Source organism: Myotis lucifugus, unplaced genomic scaffold (assembly GCF_000147115.1).
Source record: "Myotis lucifugus unplaced genomic scaffold, Myoluc2.0 scaffold_937, whole genome shotgun sequence".
Classification (NCBI taxonomy): Eukaryota; Metazoa; Chordata; class Mammalia; order Chiroptera; family Vespertilionidae; genus Myotis; species Myotis lucifugus.
The window spans coordinates 48,793-67,168 of record NW_005871985.1 but is presented as its reverse complement, the minus strand read 5'-3'; the positions used below and the strand labels follow the sequence as shown (position 1 = coordinate 67,168).

The 18,376-nt window shown below is 62.0% G+C and overlaps 1 protein-coding gene across 4 annotated transcripts in view; it reads right to left on the bottom strand.

Annotated features, from left to right (window-relative positions):
* Positions 1-1,313: 1,313 nt before the first annotated feature.
* The window catches only part of LOC102417580 (actin-binding LIM protein 2), a 51,520-nt gene continuing 34,457 nt past the window's right edge, over positions 1,314-18,376 (bottom strand). For 3 of the 4 annotated variants that reach the window (XM_023747653.1, XM_023747654.1, XM_023747656.1), the window contains 4 exons: positions 15,576-15,630; positions 14,420-14,427; positions 14,127-14,207; positions 1,314-2,923 (listed from right to left, as the gene is read on the bottom strand). In XM_023747653.1, the coding sequence (XP_023603421.1) occupies positions 2,810-2,923; positions 14,127-14,207; positions 14,420-14,427; positions 15,576-15,630 (258 nt within the window). In that variant the 3' untranslated portion in view covers positions 1,314-2,809. The remainder of the gene's footprint in view (positions 2,924-14,126; positions 14,208-14,419; positions 14,428-15,575; positions 15,631-18,376) is intronic. The other variant, XM_023747655.1, reaches the window with a different exon arrangement.

Here is an 18,376-nt window from a genome sequence, read left to right as displayed (position 1 = left end):
CGCTCTGGAGCAGGGACTGTGCCTGGCGCCTCCACACCCAGGGCAGTGCTGGGCACAGACAGGCGCTGGGCACGAGCGCTCTAAACTGACCTCGTATCCCGGGCACCCAGGGCACACTCGTGGCTGGACGGCGCGGAGATCCCAGGGCTCCTGGGGGCGCCAGGGGCCAGGGCAGGGCAGCCACACCGTCTAACCTGCAGTGTTAGCCACATTGGCTCCTGAAACTTAGACATGTACACCCTAGCTCCCCAGTCACACGGCCACACGTGTGCTACCGTATTGGACAGCGTGGGTACGGAAGTCCCATCATCACAGGCGTCCTCGGGCCGAGCTGTTCTGGAAGCACCGAGGCCTTGAGAAGCCTCAGGGCGAGCAGTGTCCACCATCAACCCCAGTGGCATCCCCAGGTCAGGGCACTGGCCTGGGACCGGCAGCCTCCCGGGTGTGCCGCCGGGAGAGGGCAGCGTCAATGACCAGATAAAGAAGAACCTGGTGGCACCCGGCAGGTGTGAAGAGACAAGCAGCCCTAACCGGTTTGGCTCAGTGGATAGAGCGTCAGTCTGCGGACTGAAGGGTCCCAGGTTCGATTCCAGTCAAGGGCATGTACCTTGGTTGCGGGCACATCCCCAGTGGGGAGTGTGCAGGAGGCAGCTGATCGATGTTTCTCTCTCATCGATGTTTCTAACTCTCTATCCCTCTCCCCTCCTCTCTGTAAAAAATCAATAAAAGATATTTTAAAAAGAGAGAGAGAGAGAGACAAGCAGCGTAGCCGTGACAGGAGGGACAGACACCAGGACCCCACGGGGTGGGGTGGCGAGTGGGGCTGTAGAGGGTAGCCACTGAGAGCCTGGCATGATCCTGTGGATGTTTTCAAATGTCACTCTAGCCCTGGCTCAGTGGATAGAGTGTCAGCCTGCGGACTGAAGGGTCCTGGGTTTGATTCCTGTCAGGGCACATGCCAGGTTGCTGGCTTGATCCCCAGTGGGGGGCGTGCAGGAGGCAGCCAATCCATGATTCTCTGTCATCATTGATGTTTCTCTCTCTCCCTCCCCTTCTCCCTTCCTCTCTGAAATCAATAAACATGTATTAAAAAAAAAGTCACCTAGAGCCCGGCTGAGCCACGCCCTGGAGCAAGCAGGGGTCCCAGGCCTTTGGCTCCCCCCATCCCACCTCCTGGTCCAGCCCCTAATGGCATCCCCCACACTATGCCCACGCCCAGTGCCAGCTCTCGGGGCGACCCTCCACGCACCATCAGAGAAGGGCCCGGCCCGCTAGGAAGGGCCGCGTTTCTAAGAAGCGCTTGGCACTCACAGTTAGAACACACCGTCCTTTATTTCCCAGGTTCCCGGGCCCCACATCGCACAAATGAGACGGGGATTTCCAGTCGCTCGGGCTCAGCTCGCTAAGTGGACGGAAGCGCGTTAGGTGCTAGAATTTCCCTTCCCTGGCCGGGCCGGGCTGGCGCGGAGCCGGGTGCCACAGCCTGGCGTGTGCGGGGCTGGGAGGAAGCTGAGCGAGGCTGACTCACGGGCGGGACGGCCAGGACACACGGGGATGCGGCTCCACAGGACGCCGGGAACGGACACGGGCGACGCCTTGCTGGTTCCCACAGGCCTCTCGAGGCACTTCACAAACACGGCGACAGGGACCGCACCCACCCCACCCCTGGTGACAGCCCGCGCCTCTCAGCGCGACCGCAGGCCTCTGCCCAGGCTCTGCCGACCGGCCGATCGGACAGTGTCGCAGCCTCTGCGCCGAGGGCCGGTGTCCCCATCAGGACCACCCATGAGGCATGGCTCCGGGCCACAGGTGCGTGTTCCATTGTGGGGAGGTGGGGTGCCGCTGGCCACGTCACCAAAAAGCCACACGGGGCGTCGGGCTGAGTCCACGGGAGTCCTATCCCGGGGCCCTGGCCGGCGGGGAGGTGGATCCGCCCCGAGACGTGGAGAATAACAGCGAGGACATCGCCGGACGCAGACTTCACACGCACGTACACACAGCACTGGGGGGGGGGGGGCTCTGCCTTTCGGGGGACCCGTGTGACAGGCACGAAAGAAAGAGAAGTAAAAAGAAAACAGACGAGGAGTCCATGTACTAGGGACACGGAGGACGGAGACCACACAGCGCGGAGGGGCGGGGCTGAGGCTGGAGCCCCCAGGGGGCTGCAAACTAAACTCTCCATATATGTCGCCTCAGGGCCCGCAGGCTACGCTTCTTAGTAAAATAAAACTTTGTGTTACTTTAAAGATATCCTTTAGGCATCGGGGGTGACGTGGGAGTACCGCGCGTGCGCGAGGGCCCGGAGGAGGGCCCTGTGCCACCACCAGCGGCAACACGCATCACCCCACACTTGGCACCGCCCTGGGCCCCCGGGCTGTGGGCACGAGCCAGTGCCCTCTGGGGCCAGCGGACACTGGAGCCCTGTGATGGTGTCCGGGCCTGTCCCTGACAAGCCCCCTCAGATCCCAGGTCCTGGTCCCCTCCGTGCCCCCAGGGCGGGGAGGGCGGGCTGCTGTCTAAATGCCCCTCCCTCCCCGGGGACAGCCACTCTGCAGCATCTCGCTGGTGCCCAGCACAGCGGGGAAGGGGCGGTGCAAAGCCAGGCGCCAGGGCCCTAAACTACAGGCAGGATCTCAGGTGCACGCGGTGCTGTGGGACCTGCTCCCGCCCCACCCTCGGCCCCCTGCCCGCCCAGGCGCCCGCCCGCCCTGTGGGCACAGAGGAGCCGGAGGCAGCGCGACGGGAGGGTGTGCGTGGTGCCGTGGCGCCGGCTCTGCGGGCTCGGCCTCGGCGCGGGGTGGGTGCGGCCTCAGAACAGCAGGGCCTTCTTCTTGAGGTCGTTCCTCTTCCAGAGCGCCAGGCGGTCGAACTCCTCCACGCTCATCCCGAACACCTCCTGGAACTCCGCGGGCGACAGGTGTCTCTTCAAAGAAAAGGAAACCCCAGGGGAACGTGAGCACCTCAGCACGCGAGGGGGGGGGGCCGGGCCCACAAGAGGCAGGGCTGCTGTGCATGGGGACGCCCTCGGCTGCGTGGGCTCGGTCCGGGTCCCCCTGCCTCCCTGTCACGCCCACCCTGCTGCTGGGAGCCCGGAGGAAAGAGACTCGGTCACGCAGCTCCCACTGGGAGCCCGGGTCACAGCGCACCAGGGACTGGGACGCCCTCCGGCCCCGAAGCAGCTGGGCCAGGGACTAGTGCACAGGCTCACGGCGCTCTGTGCCCACGGTGCCGTCCGAGGAGGGGCAGGGGTTTACTGTGGCCCATTTCACAGACAAGGAGGAGGCGTGGAGAGCGAGCAACGAAGCCCGGACCTGATTTTGAACCCTCCCTGTCCCCCAGCCTCTGCGTCCTGAGTCACAAAAGTCCCTCCTAATAGAATTTGAGCTCAAAGATCTCAGTACACACACATACACACACACACAATCACACACAATCACACACAGTCACAGACACAGCCACAGAGACACTCACACACAGTCACAGAGAGACACACACACAGTCACAGACGCAGTCACAGAGACACACAGTCACATAGTCACACACACAGTCACAGAGACACACACACAGTCACACACACAGTCACACACACACACAGTCACAGACACAGTCACAGAAACACACAGTCACAGAGACATGCACACACACAAAGACATGGACACACACACAGTCACATAGTCACACACAGTCACAGAAACACACACAGTCACAGAGACATGCACACACACACAGTCACAGAAACACACAGTCACATACAGTCACACACATAGTCACAGACACACACACAGTCACAGACACACAGACACACACAGTCATAGAGACACACAAATAGACACAGACACGCACCTACATGGACATACACGGAGACACACAACAGGAATACACACGGAGACGCCCAGGCACATACCCGCCCCAGCAGGCTAGTCTTGGTCTCTACCGGGAAGGGGCCATGGGCCTGCTGCTGCGAACTTGAAGGAGCAGCAGGAAGATGGATCCCGAGCTGCCGGGCAGGGTGCCGTGGTGGGGGCTTCCTGGAGGCGGAGGAAGCTGCTCCGCCCACAGAGACGGGGACTGTCATTGCAGACAGCAGCGCCATGTCCCGGCCACATCACAGTCCCCCCGGGGACAGTGGAGACATGAAAGGGCGGGAGAAAGGAGCATGGTTCCCACGGGCTCAGCAAGTACCCACTGGGAGTGTGCGACGCAGAGACCCCGGCCCTGGGTGCCGCTGGGGGCGGTTCACACGTATGAACAAGAGCAAGGCCTCCGTCCTGGCGCCTGAGAACAGCCGTGGGAGGGGCAGCTCAGGAAGCAGGGCCAGGCCTCGGAGAGGCGGAGGTGCCCTCCTTTCCTGCCCCGGGGGGTCTACGGCGCCCGCTCAGGGGTGGGCTGGCGAGCCAGGGCCAGCCGGGACCCTCAGTGATCCTTACCCTGCCGATGGGGGTGCTCCCCCACCTGCCCCCACCTGCAGGAGCCACTCCACAGCAGGGAAGGCAGGTGGGGCCCGCCGGGAGGGAGGGCGCTGCAGGGGGTCCCTGCTGAGTTGGCAGCCCTGCAGGCCGGTCACAATGATGGGGTGCTGGTCAGATCTGAGAATCACGAGGCCCTGAAACCTACCAGAACAGGCTCAGTGGCACAGGCCTCCCGGAGCGAGGTTTGGGGCCGTTGGGCTAAGATCAAGTCCCGGGCCAGCACGGGCCCGTCCTGGCCTGGTCCTGGCCCCTCATCTGTAAGGACAGAGCTGGGCCTGCGGGCTGTGCGCTGGGGAGGGTCAGTGAGGAGGCACCTGCCGGCCCAGACCTGTTCCCCCCTCCGGCTCCGGCTCTGTGGTCCAGTGTCCGCCTCACCTGGCCGGGTGCCCTGCCTCCAGCTGGGAGGGGTGAGGGGCCCTGCTCGTGGCTGCTGGGAAACCGGCTCAAGATAAACTTGCTCACGGTCATGAGGCAGAGTCACCCCTGCTCCATCCAGGGCTCTTGTCGCCGCCCCATGTGCTCGCTGTAGCAGCAGGACACAGACGACCCCTGACCCCTGGCTCCTGAAGGCTCCCCAGGAGGAGGGCGGCCCTACCCTCTCACCCCCTGGTACTCACCAAGGCCAGGCACAGCCCAGCGCCTTCCTGAGCCGGCAGGAAGGAAGCCCAGGGCGTGGTGCCTTTGCAGAGGGGCTGGTCAGCCTCATTCTGGGACAGCCCACTCCCGGGGTGCACCGGCCCCCATGACATGGCCTGCAGGCTTTGCTGGGGAGTCTGCCTACAGGTGACCCTCCAGGGCAGTGTCCTGCAAAGACCTCCAACCCAGGACCACACAGCCCAGGATTCCCATCTTGGCTCCGCCCCTGTGCAGCTCGCCCCACCCCCTGAAGCTGGCTCCGCCCCCTTGCACCTGGCTCCATCCCCACGCAGCTGCACCGAGGGACTGGAGCTCAATTGTGATCTCTGAAAACAGCCAGTGGGAGGGGCAGCTCAGGACACAGAGGCAGAGGTGGGTATGAGCAGGTCGGTGCTGTGACCCATTCTTCCTCTGCTTGGCCGGCCAGCCCCTCCTCACTGCCAGGCAACCCCCCCTCACTCCTCGGACCCGGGCGATGCCAGCCCCGCCCCAGGCTCCCAGAGCCCTCAGTTTCCAGGAGTTGGAGAAGAGGCCCCTGGCCCTGGGTTACAGAACGTTCTACACACAGACAGGACGGTGCAGTCGCATCCACAGCAGAGGCGGTGGAAGGCGTAAAGGAGTGTGTGGGGGGGGGGGTGAGTTTTGAGTATTTGTACCTTTGCCTTAAATACAATTGACTCCGCCCAAGTTTACGTAACTAACTTTCCTACAATGGCTGGGTCTCACACCAGCATGAAGGGTCCCTAACATTTAACAGTGGGAGCAGCTCCAACCGCTGCTGAACTTGCCCTGGGCCATGGTCCCCAGGGAGGACAGGAACAGGGCACCCCTGTGCCCAGGGACAGGTGGGGTGCTCGGAGGCACGCGGCGGCTTGGAGGAGGACTGCAGGGCACGGGAGGGCTGTGACCCACGCTTGCTCCGCTCTCTCCTCCCTTCACCTGTGGAGCAGGTCGGGGGACACTGACCCTAGCAGACCAGGACCCCCGACCCCACAGAGCTCCCAGCTGGGGGAGGGGGTCAGAAAGCAGGCAAGTCCACTGTGGGTTGAGGGACCAGGGAAGACCCCGAAGGCTTTGCAGGGGGGACACCCTGTGACCGGAGAAGTGAATCTCTGACTTAACTTTGTGACCTGGAACAAGTGGCAAAGGTTTCCTGGAAACACCACCCGGTAACGACTTAACCTCTGGCCCCCAGCAAGCGCTCAGTACAGGAATGTTAGTGGCAACCACGGGGAACGCACGGCGCTGTGCCAGCCCTCTGCCACCTCTGGCTTCTGGAACATGCCAGGCTCTTTGCCACCCCAGGGCCTGCAATGCACTTTCCCCCACTCTACACAGTGGCTCCTCCTCGTCCTATAGATCCCCTCCTCCAGGGGCCCTCTGGGATTGCCCCAGCCAACCAGGCCCTCGAGCCCTGCTGTGCCGTGTCCCTCGGCGCTCAATCCTGCAGCCCTCTCAGGCCCCTAGAGCCCTGGGTGCTGGCGCAGGCCCATCCCTCAGGACCCTGTCTGTGCATCCCCATCGTCTACCAGGGTCTCATCGGACCGGTCAGGTGAGTTCAAACAAAGCAGGCTCTTCTATAGCTGCCGGGCCTTCTGTCTCAGGCACATTCCACAGCTTGGGCTCCTACCGCTCCTGCGAACCCCCTGTGCGGTCAGTCAGCCCCATCCCCGCCAGGAAAGCACAGGGCAGCGCTGTGAGCTGCCTCTCCCCTCCCGGGTCAGCCCTGCCCTGCCCTGCCCTGCCCAGCACTCAGCCCCACGCTGCCCGGCACTCAGGAAGGAAGGTCTGGGCTGCTGAACCAAGGAGGACCCACTGGAGTGACTCACAGGGACACGGCCCCCACCCCCGGCAGACAAGAAGCGCTTTCCCATGGCACCCTTTCCTGTCAGCACGGCCACACGCTGTGAGTCTGGCCAGGCCTTGGTGCCCAGCTGCCAGCAAACCTCGCCTCGGGGCTGCTGGGAGGCCTGCAGCAGACGTGGCTCACATCTGCAACCAGCTGACCGAGGAAAGGTGACCCTCCAGCCCTGGCCGCTGTGGCTCAGTTGGTTGGGTGTCCTCCCACCCACCGAAAGGTTGCTGGTTCGATTCCTGGTTAGGGCACAAGCCCAGGTTTCGAGTAGGGGCGTGCAGGAGGCAGCCAATCGTCATTTCTCTCTCACATCGATGTGTGGATGAAAAGGGGCCACAGGCCGCCCTAGCCGGTTTGTCTCAGTGGATAGAGCATCGGCCTGTGGACTGAAGGGTCCCAGGTTTGATTCCGGTCAGGGCACATGCCCGGATTGTGGGCTCGATCCCCAGTGTGGGGCATGCAGGAGGCAGTCGATCAATGATTCTCTCTCATCATTGATGTTTCTCTCTCTTTCCCTCTCTCTTCCTCTCTGAAATCAATAAAAAAATATATATTTTTTTAACAAAAGAAAGAAAGAAAAGGGGCCACATGCTGACCTGACAAGCTCAGGGGAGGCCTGCATGGAGGTCTTGCAAACTCAGAGACCTCAAATAACCCCAACACAATGGATGGTCTGAAATGAAAGCTTTCACTAAAAGCAGTTCATGGTGGGTAGTCCAGTCCTAGGCCGTATCTTCACAGACCATCTCTGACCTTAACTGAGCCTTTTTTTTTTTTTGCATCTATGATAACACACCTTGGGAATGTCAAGTGGTGTAACTTCCCTTCTTCCAGGTCCCTCAGGGCACAACCAATGCACCAGGACCCAGACCACAATTCCCTCATTGTCATTGTTATCCTACAATCGGCATGTGTCTATCATTTCACTCATCCAATCCCAGAGGTTTCCCGCCTCGCTTTCTCCCGCCTCTCTGGTCCGTCACCACGGATTTCCTGTAACCACCCGCGGCTCCTCCTCTGACTCCAATGTATAAACAGGTGGAAACGGCCATTCTCCGGAGCACTGTCCCAACCCACCGAGTCTCTGCTCCCCAGCAACTGCTGACATTGTGGCTCAAAGAAACTCACAAAATTTCTTCCCAGGCTCGAATGTTCCTCGAGTGTTAACATGAGGAACTGTATTTAAAGGGCCAGAAGGTTGAGAACCACTGGGCTAAAAGCAATGGCTTAAAAAAAAAAACAACACATGTTTTTATTGATTCTTAGAGAGAGGGGGAGAGAGATAGAAACATCGATGAGAGAAAAGCATTCATAAGCTGCCTCCTGCATGCCCCCTACTGAGATCCAGCCCCCACGCTGGGCATGTGCCTGGATCGGGAATCGAACCTGTGACCTCTTGGTTCATGGGCCGATGCTCAGCCATGGTGCCCCCTGGCTGGGCAAAGCAATGGCTTGTAAGTTGGGGTAAATAGTTAGGGCTGTAATGTAAAGCGACTCCCGGGGCTGCATTGTGTTATAAACAGATGTCTCTCTCTCTCTCTCTCTCTCTCTCTCTCTTTCTCTCTCTCTCTCGTTCTCCCTTCTTCTCTCTCTAAAAACCAATAAAAAATCTTAAAAAAAAAAAAAGACGTCCTTCCATAACGTGGTGGTGGGCAGGGGAAGGGCCTCACCCAGCCCACGGAGGCCTTCGGAGCAAACACGAGGCTTCGGGGTGAGAGATTCTGCCTCAAAGAGCCATTGCCTGGTGCTCCCCCCCCCCCCAACTGGGCTGAGATGTCAGGCTCGCCAGGCCCCCGCTCCATGCGCCAACTCCGTAAGCACGTTTCTTAGTACAGGCCTATGTCTGCCTGCATCTCTGTCTGGCCGTCCACCCACCACCTGCCTGCCTCCTACGGTCCATGCCCGGAGGACCCTGGCTGGCAGCTCCCTACCTAAGGGACAGGATGTCTGCAGGGTGCGCTGGGCGGGGGAGGCTGGGAAGAGGTGTTAGAAATTCATTTTGCAGAGTCATTAATCCGGGAACAGCAGGGCACGGGGCCCTGAGCGACACAGCCCTCAGCAGGCAGCCCGCTCTGCCTCCCAGAAGCCGGGGCCCAGGAAGGGCCTCCAGCGCTCCCGCCTCGAGGCCTGCAGCCGCCGCACTGAGCGTGAAAACTGTGTGTGCCCACGTGCCCAGTGCCTGGGGCAGCCGGGGCAGCGTCATCGGTGGGACGAGGTTTGCTCACTAACCGGACCGGGTAGGGCCTCAGAGCCCCACTGGCTCCCGGGATTGTGCATCCGGGAGCGAGCTGGTTCTCCTCCCCGTGGCCGAGCCTCGTGGCCCAGCCTCGTGGCCGAGCCTCGTGGCCCACGCTGCCTCTGCATACGCCCCTGGCCTGTCATGAAGTTCCAGCAAGCATGGCGCTCGGCCAGCCGCAGCCCATCCTGCAGAAAGCTTTCTCTCACCCGCTGTCACCTACGTGCCTCTCGTCGGGTTGGGAAAGTGGGGACGACATGGACCAAGTGACCGAGCTGGACACGCTGCCCCCGCCGGGGCTTGCTCAGGGCCCAGTGACTGCCTCTCAACAACGGATCCACGCTCACACCACCCAGCAGCACAGGCAGGCCACGCCCCTGACAGGTGAGGAGGCAGGCTCAGAGAGGGTGAGTAACTCGCCCACAGTCACACAGCCGGACCCAGGCCATCCCGACCCTAAGAATGCCGCCCTGGACGGCGAGAGGCTGCCCCACGAACACAATGGTGAGGTGTCTCTCGGCATTGCCAGCCCAGGTGCCGGGCGTGGCCTCAGAGGAGAGGGGCTTGGGTCTGTGTGGGGACAGGCAAGGCTCCCGCCCCTCCAACCGGAAGCTCCCGGCACAGCAGACCCTCAGAGGGTCACTGCCAAAGGCAGGAAGGGTCTGAGCTGGGCCAGGGCACGAGGCCCTCGGGGCAGGGCCGGGCCCCAGCCCCTCCAGGACAGAGCGCGAGGGATGGCTGGGAGGGCGGTAAACTGGGGGGTGGGCCTGCTGGTCTCACTCTGCCCATTGGGGTCACATGATTTATCTGCCCACTTCCCATGTGACCACACTGTCCACGGCAGGGGATTGTCCCAGAGCCCCTAAAGTCACCAGCATTTACTGAGCACCTCCTAAGTGCTGGCAGGGGCCTCCGTGGCGACTTTTGCTCTGAGTGTCCTGAATTCCCGCTGAGCGTCCTGGGCCAGAGCGTCAGTCATCGTCAGAGTCCCGGCTCCTGGCGCTCTGCCCAGTGACCACTGCGCCCGCCACCTGTCCTGACAGCCTGGAGTCTCACCACAACCATCGCCCATGGCCAAGGCGGCCACCTCGACCCCCAAATACTGCTGGGCCCCGCCCACTTCCTGCCTCAGCACTGCCACCACACTGTCCATCATTTCTTGCTCAGGCGACCGAATTCCTTCCTAAATAGGCTCCCTGCACCCACACGGCCAATCCAGGCCTCCCAATGCAGCTCCGGGCTTCGTTTTACATTGCAGCCCTAACCATTTAACCCCCAGCTTACAAGCCATTGCTTCGCCCAGCCAGGGTGGCGTCATGGCTGTGCATCGGCCCATGAACCAAGAGGTCAGCGGTGAGCAACATACACGAAGAACAAAAACAGATACAGAGACAGAGAAGCATCGATCAGACCGTCAAACCTCAGCGGGAAGGTAGGGGAGGGTGGGGGTAAGGGGGAGAGATCAACCAAAGGACTTGTATGCATGCATATAGGCCTAACCAATGGACACAGACACCAGGGGGGTGAGGGCATGAATGGGGGGGTGGGGGGGCAATGGGGGGATAGGGACACATATGTAATACGTTAATCAATTAAAAAAAGAGAAGGAAATAAAACTACCCAATACTTAAAAAAAAAGAGTAAGGAAAAAAAAAAGAGGTCATCGGTTCGATTCCCGATCCAGGCACATGGGGGGGGCTGGATCTCAGTAGGGGGCATGCAGGAGGCAGCTTATGAATGTTTCTCTGTCATCAATGTTTCTATCTCTCTCCCCCTCTCTCTCTAAGAATCAATAAAAACATATGTGTGTTTTTTTTAAATCCATCGCTTCTAGCCAAAACCAAACTGCTTAACAAGGCCCAGGGCACTGTAAGACCTGGCCCATCCTTAGGGCCCCCCTGCTCAAGCATAGCCACCTCAGCCTCCTCACAGCTCCTCTTCAAACAACCCTGCTTCCTCCTGCCCCAGGGCCTTTGCACGTACCATGCACTCTTCCTGGAATCCTCTGCTCCTGCCATCCCTCGGCTTACACTCACACATGCAGGCACACTTTCTGCACCATGAACTCTGGCCCATTTTCAACCACCTACCTCCCCTCTAGAACCCTTCTCTTGGCGTATAATTCTGCGCACTCATTGGGGTCATCAGCTGATTGACGTCTGCCTCCCCCGCCAGACCGGGGGTGGGGGTGGAGCTCCTGCTGGTGTGCGCGCCCTGCACCCGGGACCCACTCAGTGCCTGGCACAAGCTCACCCCCTGGCTGTGATGCCCAGCGGAGCATGCGGTGGAGTGGACAGCAGCCTGACAGAGGCGTCCTCCTTCCTGACCCTAGAGGTGCGGGGGCCGCCAGCTGTCCACCCAGACCGCCCATCCTCCGGCTGGCACACAGCCAGCCAGCCCAGCCCAGGCACAGGGCCGGTCCTGGACGGACTCAGCCAGTGGGGCGCGAGCAGAAGCAATGCCTGGCCTCCGGGGCCCTCCCACGTGCAGGACACGGACACGGGGCCGCCACGCAGCTGTTTAAAGGGGCGGGAGGCCACATGAGCTGGCGTGGAACCGTTCACGTCAAGTTTAAAAGAAACAGGCAGGTGTCAGCTGCATGACCCGCGAGCCTCCTCACCCCGGCACCAGTCAGTGGCCGGTGCCTGTGCAGGAAGCGACGCTGGGCGGAGGGAGGACCCGGTGGGGACCCTGGGGGACGCTTACGTTCTTTGTCTTTTTCTGGAGTTTTACAAGCGTGACGAATTGTTTTTATACTAAAAACAAAGCTCCCTCTGAAATGAAAACACCAGGATCCCTCCTCTCCTGGGGTATGAGGCCTCCCCGAGCCCGTCTGGCCGCATCCCAGCTCCAAGCCCCGAGGACTGCGGGGTGGCCCCGGGGGGAACTTTCCAATGTGCCTGCTGGCTCAGCTGAGGCCGGGGGAGAGCGGTGGAGACGCACCCTGGGCATGAGCTCGCAGGTCTGTGATGAAACCCATTCTCCTGTCCTCAGAGTTTTTGTTTTTGTTGTTAATCCTCACCAAGGATATTTTTCTATTAATTTTTAGAAAGAGTGGAAGGCGGGGGGAGACAGAGAGAGAGAAACATCCATGTGAGAGAGAGACACATTGATTAGGGCTGGGGATGGAGCCTGCAACTGAGGTACGTGCCCTTGACTGGAATCGAACCCGGGACCCTTCGGTCCGAGGGCTGACGCTCTATCCACTAGGCCTGAGCTTTTGAAGTGGAATATTTGCACGCGTTAACTGCCTGGTATTCTGCACTGTCATTCCGTACTGTAGTGCAAGGGGGTGGAGGGGAGTCATTTAAAGTGACCCCAGTCCCAAGGGGAAGAAGCCAGCCCGGCCGGCTCGGCCCCACGGCCACGCTGTGCCTGGGGGCAGCTTGCTGAGCTCTGAGCCCCTCTGTGGAGAGTGACCGCCCAGAGGGCCCGCCCCCAGGGGGACAGCCACACCAGTTAGGAGCCCTCCAGGCGGCTCCTGACCCCGAGCTCTGGCCAGCAGCCCCTTTCATAGCAGGGACATTGTACTGGGGACAAGACCGCACAATGAACAACGAGGAGCCACAGTGCGTCCCTGCAGAGAAGGGCCAGGCGGAGGCTGCCAGGGATCAGCTCGAGGCCACGGGGTGGGCGCCCCGAAGGGGGAGGGGCGCTGGGCTCCGGCCTGCTCTGTGCACACTGCTCTCCGGGTGCCTCCCGTCCCAGGCGCTGCCCGGGCTGGGCCCAGTGCTCCCGGCCCCGGGGCCTGGCAGACCCTTCCCTGTCCTCCCTTCTCTGCTGCTGACAGTCCTGTCCCTCCTCTAAGGGTCAGCTCAGCGCTGCCTCCTCAGCCCGGGATGTGGCAGCGTCCACGGCCCCATTGCTCCCCTCCCGGCAGTCGCCCGAGTTACCGCCTGGGCCGGCAATCTGGCAGGGTCTGGCGCTGGCTGGACACACAGTAGGCTTCATATGCCCCCAGCACCTACTGTGTGCTCAGCCCTAGGCACAGATGGGCTTTCAGGAATCTCCAGACCCCTCACACCCAGTGAAATCGTCATGCAGAGGCACCGGAACATTCCTGCCCGGTGCAGGCGGTGAGCCCCATTGCCGGAACCCCACCGTCTGGCTGCTGATTCCTTTGCAGGGTGACTGTGAGGATTAAGTTAAGTCCTGCACGGGGGCCACTTTGGATCTGGCTCATAGTAGGTGCTCAGCAAAGTCAGCTCTTCCAGGCAACGATATTACCGGTTCCTACGCTGTGCTGCCCCCTGCGGGCCTTTAAGCAGCAAGCGGGCCCTTGATCAGGGGCTTTTGCTGCGTGGCCCAGCGCTCTGAGGACGTTCTCATTAACGACCAGTCAGCCCCTGCATCCCTGGGCTGCGCATCCGCAGATCCAACCCCTGCAATCGACCCAAAGCAGATCTTCAGTCCTTGACGGGAGCCCTCGGAGCCGCGGGCTGACTGTGTGCTGTTGTTCTGCACCATTTTATAGGAGTGACAGAGCGCCTGCTGGGGGTCCCGGAACCCACCCCCTGGACACAGTGGTTACGTTTTGGGGGGGTCAACCGTTACCCTCGGATTCTGACTGTGCTGGGGGTCGGTGCCCGAGGGTCGACGGTACGTGCTCCCCCGGTCAGTGTGCTATCCTAGACCCCGGGAGGCTGTGGCCGGGACGGTTCCCTCTCCCTCCTCGGGGGACACACAGTATGACGGAGTCAGGCGCTGCTCCCAGCGCTCCTGCCCGACCACAAACAGCTGGGCCTCTGACGGCCGCCTTTGCTGGGCAGCAGACCAGCCTGCGTGTCCCGCCCTGAAGCAGCGCTGGTCCTGGGCACGGAGCCCTCACCGTGCCCGCCCCGCCCCGCCTGGTGGGAACACTCGGGCGATGAGTGTGGGGAGGCCCCTCAGAGCCCCCAGTGGGAGGACCCCCGCCCTGAGCCCCTCTCACCTCCAGTCTCGTCCGGTCCACGTCTTTGGGCAGTTTCACGCGGATCCGGTTTGTGACGATGAGGGCGTCATAGGGGTAGACCTGTGGGGGAGGCGGCAGGCTGGCTTCAGCGGACATGCACGTGGGGACGAGAGAGGGGCCAGGCCCGCGGGCTGGGTGGGGTGGGGAGGAAGGCACATACTTGCGTCTGCACGGGACACACATCTCATAGGAAAAGCACAACAAAAGGAACTTTTAACCTGGGCAGGCGCGGCAGGAAGAGGTCAGAGGTCAGCGAGGCGGCGGCCCCTTACCTTGTATTCTGTAAGAGAAAGAGCAGAGACCACAGGGCCGGTGAGAAAGCGCAGGAACCCATCCCAGAGGTGGCAGCAATCCCCCCCACCCCCACCCTGCAGCCAGCAGCGCCGTTTGGCCCGTCCCCGCAGCGGCGGCCCTGGAGCCACAGGTGGAGGAGGGAGCTGCCCGTCCCAGGGAGAAACCAGGAGGCTGAGCCAGACTGGGAGCTGAGCCAGACTGGGAGCTGGACGCGGCGCTGTGTCCCCTGCTGGGCTGAGCCGCCTGAGAACGCTGCCTGCCTCAGTTTACCCCGTGAGTGGGCCTTCTGGGTAGACGTGTTGTTGTGGAGACTCAGCCTCCCAGGGCCTAAGCCCCCAGCCTCTAACTTTCTTCCTTCTTAACCCTTTCGTGCCTCCTGGAAGCTCCTGAGCTCCGGACACAGTGCAGGGAGGCGCCCCTGGACTAGAAGGTCTTGTTACGCAGTGAGATTGGGGGGCAGAGGCTCCGTGAGCGCCCAGCACCCACAGAGGCAGACACTGGGACCCCGGCCACAGGCCTGTCTCGGGGAGAGTCCCTGGCAGGGGCCCAGGCGAGGGGGGCCGGTCCCTGAATTTTTCAACGCAACCCGTGGGATTCTAGCCGTGCCAGCTGTGAGCCAGGGACCTGGAGAGCCACTTGGAGGGAGCAGCTTCGACACCCCAATCTCCACCCTGCAGTGCCATCCCGCCCGCGAGAGTGAGTCCCCCTACCCGTCGCACTCGGGGTGACGGGGTGAGGGGGCAATGCCGGGCCCGTGCAGGCCCAGGGCCGGCTCCCAGCGGGCAGAGGCTCCGCCAGGCACCTGCCACGTGACCAGGGTCCCTGCCAACCTCCTGCAGGCAGCCCGCCTGGCTGAAGTTTGTTCCCACACAGATCCCTCCCCAAGTGACCAGAGTGACAGACAAGTCAGCACAGGGGCTGATGGGAGAGCAGAGCACCTTGGCAACGTTAGAACGGAGTCAGCTGACCCTCGAGGGGGAGGCGGGCAGCGAGCACCCGGGCTCCCCTCACTGCGCCAGGCTTGGCGCCCCTGCCGGCGGCCTGGCGGGGGGGGGGGGGGGTTAGAACGAAGTTAACGGGACCGTGTTAGTGCTCCCTGCCCAGCCAGAGACCTAGGGTCCCCGCTCCGTGTACCTCGCGTGCCCCAGCTGGCATCCGGGTCTGCTCCACAAGGCGCCAGATTGGCGTTCTGGAAGAGAAAGAGAGAGGGCAGCAGGAGGCAGGCCGGGGCTGGAGGGTCGGATCACCGAGCCTGCAGATGCTGCAATGGAGGCCCCCACTCCCCGGGGTGCCGCCCTCACCCGGCGGCTCTGCTCCAGGCCGCTGCCGCCTCCCGGCCTGTGCCAACCCTGCCCGTCCAGGCAGCTCCTGCCGAACTGCCGTAAGGATGCCCGGGGGCCTGGCCCCTGAGCTCTGCAGCTGGCACAACCCGGGGGCGGCTCAGCGTGGAAGCTGTTCCCGGAGCCTTAGCCCCCCCAGACCCCGCCGTCCCCAGGGCTCGGTGGCCGGTGTCTGCACAGCCGCTGGGACAGGGCCCAGCATGTCGTGAGCTCTCCACACAGCGGCTGCACGGGACCGAGCCCCGCCACCCGCCTCAGGTGCCGCCCTCGCCTGCCCACGCTCTGCCATTTCACTGCCTCCACCACTCATGTCTGGGATCCTCCCCCTCTGCCCACCTGCAGAAGCCACCCTGCAGACCCCGGAAGGTTCCGCCGGGGGCACCGAGCCCGCGGGGTTCCCCGCCCCCAGCTGGCACAGCGCTTCTCAACTGGGTTCAATTCCAAAGGAGAGGGACCTGCAGGTGCCGGGAGCGATGGGGCTTCCAGCCCTACCTCACGCGGAGGCGGGAGTGAGGGCCCCACCGCCTGGCGAGAGGCACAAAGGCCTCAGAGGGCAGCCAGGCCCGAGTCCTTCAGCCCAGAGGGGACACTGAGGCAGCGAGGGGGGAGCACGTGAAGGGCAGGGCCGGAGCCGGTCTCTGTACATGTGTGATACTTTGTTCATCGCGGGTTTATCTGCATTAATCTGGATTTTTAAAACGGTTGTGTTAAAACACGTTGGTCTTGATTACTGAGTCTTTTGGTACTTGCCTCGCTGGCCGACCTCCTCCGGCCTTGGAGCCCCCAGCCGGGCTCTGCGCCCACCTGGTGACTGACCTGCCCCGGCCCTGGAGTCCCCGCCGGGCTCTGCGCCCACCCGGTGACGGACTCTCCGTGACAGAGGGAGTCTCCTGAGTTGCAAGAACGCTTTTTGGAGACATCTTCTCAGGACACTGACAAGCACCCCAGGTGCACCTGTCCGGTTAGGGACCCTCCTCCTGGGACAAAGCCTGGCATGCCTGCCAGCCACTTGCCACCTCCCCTCTGGGACACGGAAGGGAAAGGCCGCCCTCTAGTGGCCACTGTCCCGCACCACAGGCCATCAAAGCTGGCCGCCATGGCCACTGGGGGCAGCTGGAACCCCTTCCTGGGGCCACAACCAGCTTCCTGCGCTCTGTCAGGCTCCCGGGAGGAAGGGCGGGGCATTGCCCGGGGGCAGAGGGGAGCGGAGGGTCAGCCAGAGCTGCCAGCTGGGCCTGGGGTCTTCCCGCCCTCCCTGGCAGGAGAGCTCCATGGCCAGGGGAACCCACAGCAGCTGCCCTGGTGGGCTCCCCGCGTCCTCAGCAGAGGATCACCGGAGGAAAAAGCGACCATTGCTGCCCTCTCCCACCAGCCGGGTGTGATTGTGTCAGCTGCCCTTACAGCCGCATTCACTAATCTCCGCAGCAACCCTAGGAGGTGGGCATTGTTGTTACCATTTTATGGACGCGGCTCAGAGAGGTGAAGCAACTTGCCCAAGACCGCACAGCGCACGCATGGCGCTGCCAAACATTTCACTTGGGTTTTACTTTTCCAGGATTGCTAGTAGCAGGAGCGGAGTGGTGGCCATTCACACTGGCCATGCACTTTCCTCCCTAGGGTCCCGTTGGCGTCCGCCACTCCACGCAGCAGCCGCTGGTCTGGAGGTAAGGAGGGGTAGGGACTTGCTGTTGTAATACCTCCTCGTGTGGGAACCACGCTGCAGAGCGTATGAGAGTTTACAGCCCTGACGTGCTCACAGGAGCCTTAAGAGGTGAGGACACACTCGGAAAGACTCAGAAATGTCCGTCACTTGCCCAGGCAGCCCCCCCCCGCCCCCCGCCAGAACTCGGGGCGTCTGGTGCTGATGCACGTGCTCCGTCCAGCTTTCCAGCCGGAAAACATCGGCTTCTTCAACGGGTGAAGGCGTTCCTCAGTCGCACACATGAACATGGTTAGACATGCCCCGTGGACATGTGAAAACCTGCTTCAAACAGCCATGCTTCTCACGTGCCTAGTAGGGAGGCTTGCCATCCGCATTATTCAACTGCTCCGTGTGCTTTTTATTATTTTTCACTAGATCTGATTTCAAACCACCTGCCAGGCTTGCTGCCACAGCGACCAATGGCCTTGCATGTTACCGAGCTGGGTGAGTTTAGCTTTGTGAGTATTAAACCTGTTTTATAAATTGTGCCCGTGCCCTGGGGTCCCCTCTCTGCACTGCGAATTCCTAGCGGACACTCCGCCTTCTCGGAGGAGAACTCAGTCTGTTCGTAGTTAGCATCAGGCTTCTCCCGACGGGACTCCCCGGGGGCTCCCACCAGGATCTGCCGGTGGCCAGGGGCCCTTCTCTGAAGAACGGGGGGTGGGGGGGCAGGAGACACGTGTCCCCGAAGAGCCGGTAGTGGGCAGTGACTTCTCTACTCACTGCGGAGCTCAGAGCACCTGCAGGCTGGGGCTGTGAGGCAGGCTGGGCCTCGGGACATTGTAAGCAGCTTGGGGACAAGCAGGGTGGCCCCCTGTGACACGCCCCTCAGAGCAGGAATGAGGACCCGTGTGCCTCCCGATGACTCGGTCCCCTTCCTCCCAGCGACGGGA